Source organism: Coregonus clupeaformis, chromosome 17, assembly GCF_020615455.1.
Source record: "Coregonus clupeaformis isolate EN_2021a chromosome 17, ASM2061545v1, whole genome shotgun sequence".
In the NCBI taxonomy this organism is placed as follows: domain Eukaryota; kingdom Metazoa; phylum Chordata; class Actinopteri; order Salmoniformes; family Salmonidae; genus Coregonus; species Coregonus clupeaformis.
Genome location: NC_059208.1, coordinates 11477676 through 11492038, shown reverse-complemented (window position 1 = coordinate 11492038; position 14363 = coordinate 11477676). Strand labels below are relative to the sequence as shown.

Here is a 14363-nt window from a genome sequence, read left to right as displayed (position 1 = left end):
TGAAGAGGCGACTCCGGGATGCTGACCTTCCAGGCATGACTCTGGGATGCTGACCCTGGCCTCGTCAGACCCTGAGTCATTTTACTGCTGTTAAGGCATTACTCTACCCCTCTAACAATATGACCTATCACCTCAGCCTGGCTCCAAACACCCCGACTCATAATTATACTGCTACTCTTTAGAATCTTTAAACACCACTGCATTCTAGCATAGAAATATAGAGCACCCATGTATTCTAGCATAGAAACATAGAGCACCAATCTATTCAACCATAGAAGGGTGGCAGGTAGCCTAGCGGTAAAGAGTGTTGGGCCAGTAACCAAAAGGTAGCTGGTTCGAATCCCCGAGCCAACTAGGTGAAAAATCTGTCTGTGCCCTTGAGCAAGGCACTTAATCCTAATTGTTCCTGTAAGTCGCTCTGGATAAGAGTGTCTGCTAAATGACAAAAAAAGATTAAATAGAACACCAGTCTATAGAAGCATGTTGGAACATTACTGCATTCTACCACATAACACCACTGTATTCTAGCACAGAACAACACTATTCTCCCAGAGAGCACCAGTGTATTTGACCATAGAACACCAATCTATTATATCATAGAACCTTATAACACCACTGTTTTCTACCATAGAATCATGAAATACAAATCATAGACCTGCAGAATAATAGATTGTATTCTACTGACGTGTTCACAGAATCACCATATGGAGGGACTTCTGATGATATTCTAGGCTCTCAATGTTCTTATGCAAAATGTTCTTCACTTGGAAAATTATGGAGTTTTCTGCATCGTTCTATAATTGATAAACTCTTAGAGGGTCAGAAGGGCAGGGTAAATATTTGATTCAGACTCTGCACTCTGGATGTCAGAGAATTAGGCCTTGACCTCCATCCAACCTCTAGCTCTGAGGGCAACAAGCTCTCACAGTCACACTGCAAAATTAGACATTTGTCCACGTTTCTCCAAACGTCAAATTTCGAAGTGTTTATTTACACCGCAGTGCCAATAACTGGGATTGAACATGTGACCCTCGGATTACGGCCATCCTTCATCCCTGTCCACAATGCCCTAGCAAAACCCAAGCCTACTAGATTATACACTCACAATGCATACACAGAACACAGGCACACATGTACATACGTATCTACGTACGCATGCACAGCGCACACACACACACACACACACAATAAACACACGGCTCCGTTCACAGCCATTAATACCAATCCTCATTTTTTACTAACAAATATTATCTTTCGTGTCTCTGTGTTTCATAATTTTCCTTCAATTCACAAGAGACTGAATGTATCTCACCGGAGAAAGCATCTGAGTGAGCGAAACAGTGCCCCTCTGTCTCTCTACGTGTAGGCCATCTATCTGATGCTGTCTGGTCCAAACGAGGATGACATTGTTGCCGCCCGTAGCATTGAATGAAATGCAAGGGAAGCCGCAGCGAGCATTTGGCCTCCCTTGATAAAAAAGTACACAAAATTAGCCAATCAGCGTTGAGCTAAACTGAGCGAGCTTAACTGTGAATGGTCCTGGCGCACCAAAAAAAAGTGTCAAAGGAAGCCAGTTTGGATTTTAGCATCACTCTTATCAAATCGCATTGAGAGCATACGTCATTGACAGAAACAACTTGAATTGTTGAATCTCATTGTGTTATTGTTCTCTGGTGGCTAGCTAGCTAGCTAAAGTTGGCCCTTTCCTAAATTAGCCATGGATGGAGATAAGGATTTTGACTTTTGGTTTTACTTAATTCTCCGTACTGGCCAATGATTATAATGGCGATTCTGATCCAACCATTAATTCAAACATTTGTGCCCTGGCCTGAGAGGATAGAAGTTCATTATGTAGCTAGATGTAGAAGGCTAATGTTAACGAGCTAACGTTGCCCATGAATGGAAGTGAGGCTAGCGAGCAAGCATTTTAGCCAGGTAGCCTAGGACCAAAAGAAATTGCCAGGTAGCCTAGGACAACAAAAACTAAAAGCATGTACTGTATTGACAGTCATAGACTGTTTTGGCAACATGAAAGAGAGGAGGATGGCATTGGCGTTTCTCTACAAGTAGGGTGGGTCAACATATTTAGCTACTTGCACGAACGCGCACACACACACACACGCACACACACACACACACAAACCGAACTGCTCATCACTTCCCGGTCTGTAACTAAATAACTGAATAGTCCTGCTCTTTCACTACTTTAGTGCTCTCACTTAGCCTATCTGTGGTGAAAACTCCTGCTATTTGCACATTTCATATAGTTAACTATTTAAAGCCATTTACAGCCATTTAAGCCTATTTCCCAGGCAGGATAAAGAGAGAGGCGGGAGGTTACCGGCTGCTGTTCTCTACAAGAACAATGACCTCCCTTTTACCTCAGACTGACTGAATCCACCTTTATAAACGGAGGAAGAGGAGGTGAACATACTGTCAGTCAGCAAGGGGGAAGGGTGTGTGTATGTGTGTGTGTGTGTGTGTGTGTGTGTGCGTGAGTGCTGTGTGTGCGTGCGTACCGCCATATGTGTGTGTGTGTGTATATGAATAGCATAGGTAGCATGACTTATGACAAATATGCAATTTCCATGTTTTCTGAAAGTCTTGAATATTTATCCGACACGTGATGCAGATTATTAGACATTTCTCGCCTCTCTCTCCCTGTCATGTTTAATGGACAGCCACCATTGTAGAGCCTAGAGCTTTCTATTCTAGAAGTGTTACAACATGACTGTGTGAAGTGTGAAAGTGTCAGTGTGTTAAGAGTGTCACAGTCTGTGTGTGTGTGTGTCCTGTGTGTGTGTGTGTGTGTATCTGTGTGCGTGCGTGTGCATGTGTTTGACGGTGTTTTGAAGTGTGAAGACAAGTGTGTGAAGAAGACTATCACAGATCACTGTCTCTTCCTGGGATGTCTTGGAATAGAGACTGCAACAAGTGTCCAGACTAATGGTGTGGGGGTCAGCTGTTTGTTCACCCGCATCCGCCCGCAATTGCTACTAACCCATCCGCAACTGCCATATAGTCACTGATAGTCGTATCAGTGACTATATGTGATAAAGTGAAAATCTGAGGCCCGCAACCGAACCTAACCCGCTAATATACACTACATGACCAAAAGTATGTGGACAGCTGCTCGTCAAACATCTCAGTCCAAAATCATGGGCATTAATATGGAGTTGGTCCCCTCTTTGCTGCTATAACAGCCTCCACTCTTCTGGGAATGTCACGTTCGTTCATAGACGGGACGGACCAAGGCGCAGCGTGATATGCATACATGTTTATTGGAACCGAATAAACAACGACAAAAACAAGAAACGAAACGAAACGTGAAGTCCAAGGTAGACAAACAACATACCTCACACGGAACAAGATCCCACAACCCACTAGTGCCAATAGGCTGCCTAAGTATGGTCCCCAATCAGAGACAACGAGCGACAGCTGCCTCTGATTGGGAACCACACCAGCCAACATAGATCTAGACATACTAGATCTAAACATAGAATATACAACAAGAACAGGCCGGGCCGGGCTGGCGACGCGCACCACTGGCTTGGTGCGAGGGGCAGGAACAGGCCGGACCGGGCTGACGACGCGCACCACTAGCTTGGTGCGAGGGACAGGAACAGGCCGGACCGGGCTGGCGACGCGCACCACTGGCTTGGTGCGAGGGGCAGGAACAGGCCGGACCGGGCTGGCGACGCGCACCACTGGCTTGGTGCGAGGGGCAGGAACAGGCCGGGCCGGGGTGGCGACGCGCACCACTGGCTTGGTGCGAGGGACAGGAACAGGCCGGACCGGGCTGGCGACGCGCACCACTGGCTTGGTGCGAGAACCAGGAACAGGCAGGACCGGGCTGGCGACACGCACCACTGCCTTGGTGCAAGGGGCAGGAACAGGCCGGGCCGGGCTGGCGACGCGCACAACTGGCTTGGTGCGAGGGACAGGAACAGGCCGGACCGGGCTGGCGACGCGCACCACTGGCTTGGTGCGAGGGGCAGGAACAGGCCGGACCGGGCTGACGACGCGCACCACTGGCTTGGTGCGAGGGACAGGAACAGGCCGGGCCGGGCTGGTGACGCGCACCACTGGCTTGGTGCGAGGGGCAGGAACAGGCCGGACCGGGCTGGCGACGCGCACCACTGGCTTGGTGCGAGGGGCAGGAACAGGCCGGGCCGTGGCTGGCGGCGCGCACCACTGGCTTGGTGCGAGGGACAGGAACAGGCCGGACCGGGCTGGCGACGCGCACCACTGGCTTGGTGCGAGGGGCAGGAACAGGCCGGACCGGGCTGGCGACGCGCACCACTGGCTTGGTGCGAGGGACAGGAACAGGCCGGACCGGGCTGGCGACGCGCACCACTGCCTTGGTGCAAGGGGCAGGAACAGGCCGGGCCGGGCTGGCGACGCGCACAACTGGCTTGGTGCGAGGGACAGGAACAGGCCGGACCGGGCTGGCGACGCGCACCACTGGCTTGGTGCGAGGTGCAGGAACAGGCCGGACCGGGCTGGCGACGCGCACCACTGGCTTGGTGCGAGGGACAGGAACAGGCCGGACCGGGCTGGCGACGCGCACCACTGGCTTGGTGCGAGGGACAGGAACAGGCCGGACCGGGCTGGCGACGCGCACCACTGGCTTTTAGCCTCCTGTAGCCTCGTCATCCACCCCGTGTGCCCCCCCCAAACATTTTCTTGGGGTTGCCTCTCGGGTCTCCGTCGTCGGCACGGTTGGCGCCGTTTCACCTCTCCTGCCTGGGCATCTACCTTCGCCCATGGCCCTTTCCCCGCAAATATCTCCTCCCATGACCACCATTTGCCCACCTGTGACATGGCAATTCGCTCTTCCTGGGCACGCTGCTTGGTCCTCGTTTGGTGGCATCTTCTGTCACGTTCGTTCATAGACGGGACGGACCAAGGCGCAGCATGATATGCATACATGTTTATTGGAACCGAATTAACAACGACAAAAACAAGAAACGAAACGTGAAGTCCAAAGTACACAAACAACATACAGTGAGGGAAAAAAGTATTTGATCCCCTGCTGATTTTTTACGTTTGCCCACTGACAAAGACATGATCAGTCTATAATTTTAATGGTAGGTTTATTTGAACAGTGAGAGACAGAATAACAACAACAAAAATCCAGAAAAACGCATGTCAAAAATGTTATAAATTGGATTGCCATTTACTTAAGGGAAATAAGTATTTGACCCCTCTGCAAAACATGACTTAGTACTTGGTGGCAAAACCCTTGTTGGCAATCACAGAGGTCAAACGTTTCTTGTAGTTGGCCACCAGGTTTGCACACATCTCAGGAGGGATTTTGTCCCATTCCTCTTTGTAGATCTTCTCCAAGTCATTAAGGTTTCGAGCCTGATGTTTGGCAACTCGAACCTTCAGCTCCCTCCACAGATTTTCTATGGGATTAAGGTCTGGAAACTGGCTAGGCCACTCCAGGACCTTAATGTGCTTCTTCTTGAGCCACTCCTTTGTTGCCTTGGCCGTGTGTTTTGGGTCATTGTCATGCTGGAATACCCATCCACGACCCATTTTCAATGCCCTGGCTGAGGGAAGGAGGTTCTCACCCAAGATTTGACGGTACATGGCCCCGTCCATCGTACCTTTGATGCGGTGAAGTTGTCCTGTCTCCTTAGCAGAAAAACACCCCCAAAGCATAATGTTTCCACCTCCATGTTTGACGGTGGGGATGGTGTTCTTGGGGTCATAGGCAGCATTCCTCCTCCTCCAAACATGGCGAGTTGAGTTGATGCCAAAGAGCTCGATTTTGGTCTCATTTGACCACAACACTTTCACCCAATTCTCCTCTGAATCATTCAGATGTTCATAGGCAAACTTCAGACGGGCCTGTATATGTGCTTTCTTGAGCAGGGGGACCTTGCGAGCACTGCAGGATTTCAGTCCTTCACGGCGTAGTGTGTTACCAATTGTTTTCTTGGTAACTATGGTCCCAGCTGCCTTGAGATCATTGACAAGATCCTCCCGTGTAGCTCTGGGCTGATTCCTCACCATTCTCATGATCATTGCAACTCCACAAGGTGAGATATTGAATGGAGCCCCAGACCGAGGGAGACTGACAGTTCTTTTGTGTTTCTTCCATTTGCGAATAATCGCACCAACTGTTGTCACCTTCTCACCAAGCTGCTTGGCGATGGTCTTGTACTCCATTCCAGCCTTGTGTAGGTCTACAATCTTGTCCCTGACATCCTTGGAGAGCTCTTTGGTCTTGGCCATGGTGGAGAGTTTGGAATCTGATTGATTGATTGCTTCTGTGGACAGGTGTATTTTATACAGGTAACAAGCTGAGATTAGGAGTACTCCCTTTAAGAGTGTGCTCCTAATCTCAGCTCGTTACCTGTATAAAAGAAATCTGGGAGCCAGAAATCTTTCTGATTGAGAGGGGATCAAATAGTTATTTCCCTCATTTAAAATGCAAATCAATTTATAATATTTTTGACTTGCATTTTCTGTTTTTTTTGTTGTTATTCTGTCTCTCATTGTTCAAATAAACCTACCATTAAAATTATAGACTGATCATTTCTTTGTCAGTGGGCAAACGTACAAAATCAGCAGGGGATCAAATACTTTTTTCCCTCACTGTACCTCACACGGAACATGATCCCACAACCCACTAGTGCCAATAGGCTGCCTAAGTATGGTCCCCAATCAGAGACAACGAGCGACAGCTGCCTCTGATTGGGAACCACACCGGCCAACATAGATCTAGACATACTAGATCTAAACATAGAATATACAACATAGAAAATCACAACAAGGAATATACAAACCCTGACTCAACATATAAGCGTCCTCTGAGTCAGGGCGTGACAGGGAAGGCTTTCCATTAGATGTTGGAACATTGCTACGGGGACTTGCTTCCATTCAGCCACAAGAGCATTAGTGAGGTCGGGCACTGATGTTGGCCGATTAGGCCTGGCTCGCAGTCGGCGTTCCAATTCATCCCAAAGGTGTTCGATGGGGTTGAGATCAGGACTCTGTGCAGGCCAGTGAAGTTCTTCCACATCGATCTTGACAAACCATTTCTGTATGGACCTCGCTTTGTGCACGGGGGCATTGTAGGAAAGGGCCTTCACCAAACTGTTGCCAGAAAGTTGGAAGCACAGAATGGTCTAGAATGTCATTGTGTGCTGTAGCGTTAAGGTTTTCTTTCTCTGGAACTAAGGGGCCTAGCCCGAACCATGAAATACAGCCCCAGGCCATTATTGCTCCAAACTTTACAGTTGGCACTATGCATTCGGGCAGGTAGCGTTCTCCTGGCATCCGCCAAACCCAGAGTCGTCCCTGCCAGATGGGGAAGCATGATTCATCACTCCAGAGAACGTGTTTCCACTGCTCAAGAGTCCAATGGCGGCGAGCTTTACACCACTCCAGGCAAGTCCAGACAAGGGTTTCACCATTACAGTAGTAGCCCACTGACATTAATAAGTAGTTCAACAGTCAAATCTGTTCCAATACACAGGAAGGCATACAATAGTTAAACATTCCAACTATCTGTTCCAATAATTGACCATTTCACAACCAGAGATGAATGCCAGGGTGTGGAAACAGAGACAAATGGACTAAATAGGGAAATAAATAGCTACCTACAATGGGTGGCTGGTATTCTGTCACAATGCGTTACCCCCTGAACTGCATACTGTACACACACAGTATGATGTCATATTGTCCCAGAACTACCAGGTTCAGGCTTGGTTATTGATTCCCAATATGTAATGTTATTAACTGTGATTTTTTTATTTTATTGATCTCAACTAAATTACTGTATGTTAACCTTTTTCCATGTTATCGCTTGGTTACACACATACGCACACACACACAGACGGCCGCACACACACATGCACACGTTTTTAAGCAATGCAACCTCAGGACTATATGAGAGAACAATCTTTAGGGATATTTGCTCTGAAAACACAAGATAAGCTTCGATAGGAAATGAGAGACTTCCTGAGATACAGCACAGGCAGGGTTTCAGGGTAAAAACTTCACGACACACACACGCACGCACAAAGGCACAAACGTACACACACAGACACATATCAACATGCGAGAATGCATGCACACACACACATGCACACGCACACACACAGCGGAGGGAGGGTCTGGTTATAGAAATCCCAGATCAGTTGAATGAGATAAAAGAGCATGTTTTTGGGTCTGACATTTCAGCAGTACTAGTGGTGCTTTGGCTAGGCTTCTGTGGTTGTACTGACCACACATACATCAACATCTCCTTCAGAATACACAGGTACACAGAGGGCTTTAAACACTCTTACTGGACTGCTCTTCTATTGTTTGTGTACTAGTATGTAGGCTATGTGACAGAGACAGAGAGGAAAAGAGCAAGAAAGGGAAGAGAGAGAAGCAGAGAGAGAGAGAGGTGAGGGAGTGAGATGGCAGAGATAGAGACTCAGGGCCGGTTCCAGGCATAAGCGACATAAGCGGTCGCTTAGGGCCCCCGGCTGCTAGGGGGCCCCCGATCCCCCCAAAAACGGACTGAGTTTTTTAGGAACTCAGTCCCGGTCTCAATTTACCATTGAGAATAAGAATAGTAGAATACACCAGGTGCAATTTTCGAAATTTGGTTGTGCATCAGCAGTTTTTCTCTTGTTATGTCAGTCACTGACAGTCACTCAATTAGCCATGTCAGCTAACACATTTTTGATTGGTAGTTAGTCTAGCCAGCTATCCAAACTTGTAGTAATCATGGCTGAATACCGACCGGGCACACAGGGCACGTGCCCAGGGGCCCTGACTTCCAGAAGGTCCCCATTGATTTGGTTAGTCATTCTTACTCAGATATCAATTTAACATGGTATAAGTAATTACAAAATGTGTAGAACTGCCCCCCACCGAAATCTTGCTTAGGGCCCCCAAAAGGCTAGAGCCGTCCCGGAGAGACTGACTGTATTTGGTTGTGGCATTCTTCTTAGCTGATGGGTAACGTTCCTATAACATTCCTACAAGAACAATACAGGAACCATATAAATATGTTATTTATATGACAGGAACATTACACAGTAATGACAACAATACACAGGTCGTTATCAATAAATGTCCCAATAAGGTGCAGAACATTTGTTTCGCCTGCTGGGGGGCAGGGAGAACCCCAGCTCCGCTAAAACTATTGACAACTGCTTGCGGTTTTCAAGGGATTGTTTAAGAAATGTTACAATTATTTGGTTGTAATATGATCACCTCTTGAAAAGCACAGCCAGAACTACTAATTTCAGATTTTTACATGCAATGCAATTGTGCACATTTAGCTGTATCATCAGAGTTACAGCATGTAACTACATGCTTTCGTAATCAGTATTCATGTAATTTCAGAGGGTAACCTATCTTTTTGACATGTAGGTCTAGCTAGCTAAGCAAACAACTTCTGTCATTTAGCTTGCTTCATCAGAGATAGCTAAGGCTTTCGTAAAGATTTATTTTGAGTCTAAGCCTGTCCTAGTTGTCTGTCTGATTACTGTCAGCTGGCAAGCAAAACAAACAATATTTAGATAACTAGCTAGATAGCTAACCTAGTTGTATACACTGAAAATTAGCTCATTAGCTAGCTGGCCAAATTGACATGATCTGTCATTAGCTACCTATTCAATTTGATGTGGTCCATCAATCAATGTCATGTCTGTCTCGTTGCGCAGCAGAAATAGTGATTAAACGGTCTGAAAACAATGTTAATAAGGGGATGGGGATAAATATGTTAGCTATCCTAGGTACGTTGGTTGGAGAAAAATTTACATACTGTAGCTAACTAACCACAATGTTTAGGCAACTTTACAAAGTTTCTAGCTAGCTTGCAAACAATTTATCTAGCTACATTACATGGGGCTAGATAAATTCTGCTGCTTGACAGGCAGAGTCCACAATGGATGGAAAATGTATATAAAATACACATACTTGTCAGGTATAGCTAGTGCACTTGTATTTATATAAAATGTTTTATATCTAATTAAATGGTGGCTTATATTGAGAGATAGAGGTGTACTCCAGTGGTGTTTTGCGCTGTAATACAATGGAGCGGGCTACGGGCTTTTGCCCACCCCCCCCCCTCCCCCCCAGCTGGGAATGGAATGTTTGAATTGGAACGGGATATGACGTCATTGATAACAACCTGTGAGGCGACATCATAATCAATCATTCAGGATCTAGTCAAGCGTGTTATTCCAGGAATGTTTTTGACAAGGTGAAAGGAAAACGTTCTAAGAACAACCCACTGTGGTTCTGTTGCTGGAGTGTTACTGGAATGGATCAGAGAGAGAGAGAAGACTGGAGAAAAGGCATAAAGATACACCTAGAAACTAGCAGCTAGCTTTGATTGTACAATAGCATTCTGGCAGCCTGATAATATGAGCTTGGCTGGAGTTTTCTTTTAGACAGTGCATAGCAGAGTTCAACTCGGTACAATATATTTCGTCCTGTGTTGCTCATTTAGTAAGAGCATGGTACTGGAAATGCCAAGGTTTTGGGTTTCAGTTCCCACTGGAATCATACATAAAGATGTACGCATTCATTATACTGTAAGTCACTTTAGATAAAAGCATCTAATAGGTTTATATGATTACCAAGCCTATATTACAACTTTATTCCACTCAGGGGCAGAAAATAAGGAATTGTTGGAGTACAGTTACATACAGTACATGCTCCACATTACATTTTAGTCAGTTAGCAGACACTCTTATCCAGAGCGACTTACAGTTAGTGAGTGCACACATTTTTCATACTGGCCCCCCGTGGGAATCGAACCCACAACCCTGGCGTTGCACGCGCCATGCTCTACCAACTGAGCTACAGGAAGCCTTCACTTTGAACTACTTATACATGCTATATATTGTAATGGTCCTTGATCAATCTCCCATAGTCAACCCTCTAGTACCAGAGAGACCTAGGGTTGAATCACACATTGAATCACACTATATGTTATTTTTTACATCCATCCAGGACTATCATGAGTTATGAATTGATATTCTGCTGTTAAACTGAAAACAGCTTTGGACTTGTCTGGCTCTGTTGCTGATGCTGCAATAGTGCAACTTTTCTGCTGCGGTGGCGAGGTTTGTGTGTGTGTGTGTGTGTGTGTGTGTGTGTGTGTGTGTGTTTGTGTGTGTGTGTTTACACTGTGGGAGGTGAGAGGTGTTGTAACACTCTGCAGAGGAAAAACACATCAATGGACTGAATGAAAAATCAAACAGTCTGACCATCTCTCTTTTTCTCTCTCTCTTTTCATAACTCTTTGTTTCTCTCTCTACACCCTCTCTCTCCGTGTTCATCTCTCTCTGTCACATACATGCTGAGACACAAGCAATAGTGTACACACTTCAGTTATAGGCAGTGCTCGTCAAGTGTGTGTGTGTGTGTTTGTGTGTGTTTGTGTGTGTGTGTGTGTGTCCCACAGCTGAAATAGCACTTGAAAGAAGCCCTGTTGTCACATTCTGCACCACTCCAATCAGTCAGTAGAGCTCTGCATTTTATACCACCATGACACACACACTCTGCCCTCCCTCCCAACACACACACAGTCCCTCCCCACCCCGCTTCCCCACACACACACTCTCACCAGTCCGGAGGCAAAGAACACGGCCAGTAGAGCGAGGCATGCTCCCATCACTATGAGCAGTAGGAACACGATGAGAGGGTGTTGTTGGCTCATACGGTAGTAGGACTCATACAGCCAGTCCTGGGTCTTCTGTCCCCCCACACCCACACACACCTGTCCCTGTGTTGGGGTCTCCCCAAAACCTACAAACACATCCCCCAGGGCATCTCCCCCCTCTCCCCCGTCTCCCCCGCGCTCCAAAAGGTAGCGCCCCCGCGTCCGTAAGGCCTCCTGCCACATGGTAGCAAAACCCACTATCTCGTCCAAACCCACTTCCCCAGTTGTCCCAAATGGACGTCAAACCGTAGCCTATAGGTCCACGAAGAGGCTCTTTCTCTTCTTCCTCCTCCTCTTCCTCTTTGTGGAGTTTTGTCAGATAAACAAACAAATCCTGACTCCTCTCCTCCTCCTCTTCCTCCTCCTCTTCTTCCTCTCGCTAGTCCACCTCTGTGAGTTTGGTCAGACTCACAGTCACAATCAAATCATGAATCCCTCTGATCCTTTTCCTGTCTTCCTTCTCCTCCTGTTCCTCAATTAGTCTGGTCAGACAAGGAAAAAAGAGACAGGTCCGAAACGGGCCGACTATCCTTCTTTTTTCCTCCTGTCTGTTTATTACAGAGAGAGCTTGTCTCCACGTGTAGCACACTGCTGCAGCTGCTGCTCCTAGGCAACATGTTCCCTCGTCAGAGAGGAGAGAGAGACTGAGAGAGAGAGAGAAAGCGTGTGCGTGTGTGTATTTGTGGGAGGGAGGGAGGGAGAAAGAGAGAGAGCTAGAGAGAGAGCAAGAGAGAGAGAGAGAGAGAGAGAGACTGAGAGTGGGTGTTAGTGTGAGGCAGAGAAACAGGGGGAAAGAGAGAGGGTGTGTGTGTGTGAGAATGTGTGAGTATGTATGTGTGTGTGTGAGCGAGCGAGCGGGAGAGCATACGTACGTGTGTGCGTGATTGCGGGAAGAGAGAGAGAGAAAGAAAGAGAAGAAGGGAAAGTGTCAAAGTGGCTCAGAGAGATGGAGCGAAAGGAGAGAGAGGGAGAGTCAGAAAGGGGGGGCAAGAGAGAATAAGGGTGTGAAAGAGACTGAGCTAGACGGAGGGAGAATGTAGTGCCAGAGAGTCAAACAGGGAGGCAGAGAGAGAGATAGGGGAGGTATAGAGAGAGATAGGAGAGGTATAGAGAGGGGGGGAAGAAAGAGAAACAGGAAGGGAGGGATGTAACAGCTGTTCTAATGTGAGAGGAGCGAGGTAGTAAGGGACATTTGGAAAATAAAGACTGAACAGAGCGGATGAGATGCTACAGTTGAAGTCGGAAGTTTGCATACACTTAGGTTGGAGTCATTAAAACTCGTTTTTTCAACCACTCCACAAATGTCTTGTTAACAAACTATAGTTTTGGCAAGTCGGTTAGGACATCTATTGTTTACAGACAGATTATTTAACTTATAATTCACTGTATCACAATTCCAGTGGGTCAGAAGTTTACATACACTAAGTTGACTGTGCCTTTAAACAGCTTGGAAAATTCCAGAAAATGATGTCATGGCTTTAGAAGCTTCTGATAGGCTAATTGACATCATTTGAGTGGGTGGCAGCATCATGCTGTGGGGGTGCTTTGCTGCAGGAGAGACTGGTGCACTTCACAAAATAGATGGCATCATGAGGAAGGAAAGTTATGTGGATATATTGAAGCAACATCTCAAGACATCAGTCAGGAAGTTAAAGCTTGGTCGCAAATGGGTCTTCCAAATGGACAATGACCCCAAGCATACTTCCAAAGTTGTGGCAAAATGGCTTAAGGACAACAAAGTCAAGGTATTGGAGTGGCCATCACAAAGCCCTGACCTCAATCCTATAGAAAATGTGTGGGCAGAACTGAAAAAGCGTGTGCGAGCAAGGAGGCCTAAAAACCTGACTCAGTTACACCAGCTCTGTCAGGAGGAATGGGCCAACATTCACCCAATTTATTGTGGGAAGCTTGTGGAAGGCTACCCGAAACGTTTGACCCAAGTTAAACAATTTAAAGGCAATGCTACCAAATACTAATTGAGTGTATGTAAACTTATGACCCACTGGGAATGTGATGAAAGAAATTAAAAGCTGAAATAAATAATTCTCTCTACTATTATTCTGACATTTCACATTCTTAAAATAAAGTGGTGATCCTAACTGACGTAGAACAGGGAATTGTTACTAGGATTAAATGTCAGGAATTGTGAAAAACTGAGTTTAAATGTATTTGGCTAAGGTGTATGTAAACTTCCGACTTGAACTGTAAGTATCCACACCCCTGAGTCAATGCATGTTAGAATCACCTTTGGCAGCGATTACAGCTGTGTGTCTTTCTGAGTAAGTCTCAAAGAGCTTTGTACACCTGGATTGTACAATAATTGCACATTATTATTTTTAAAGTTATTCAAGCTCTGTCAAGTTGGTTGTTGATAATTGCTAGACAGCCATTTTCAGGTCTTGCCATAGATTTTCAAGCCGATTTAAGTCAAAACTGTAACTAGGCCACTCAGGGACATTCAATGTCATTTTGGAAAGCAACTCCAGTGTATATTTGGTGTGTATGGTGTATGTAAACTTCCGACTTCAACTCTATGTTACAGCTGGAGAAGAATCGAAGAGAGAGAGAAAGAGCGAGAGAGAGCGAGGAGAGAGAGAGAGAGAGAGAGAGAGAGAGAGAGAGAGAGAGAGAGAGAGAGAGAGAGAGAGAGAGAATTGGAGATGAGAAAATAGAG

The 14363-nt window shown here is 46.4% G+C and overlaps 1 protein-coding gene across 1 annotated transcript in view; it reads right to left on the bottom strand.

Moving 5' to 3' along the window:
• The window catches only part of LOC121585784 (adenylate cyclase type 2), a 130777-nt gene extending 118458 nt beyond the window's left edge, over positions 1 to 12319 (bottom strand). The window contains exon 1 of the mRNA XM_045226078.1: positions 11594 to 12319. Coding sequence (XP_045082013.1) covers positions 11594 to 11872 — 279 coding nt within the window. The 5' untranslated portion in view covers positions 11873 to 12319. The remainder of the gene's footprint in view (positions 1 to 11593) is intronic.
• Positions 12320 to 14363: the final 2044 nt, after the last annotated feature.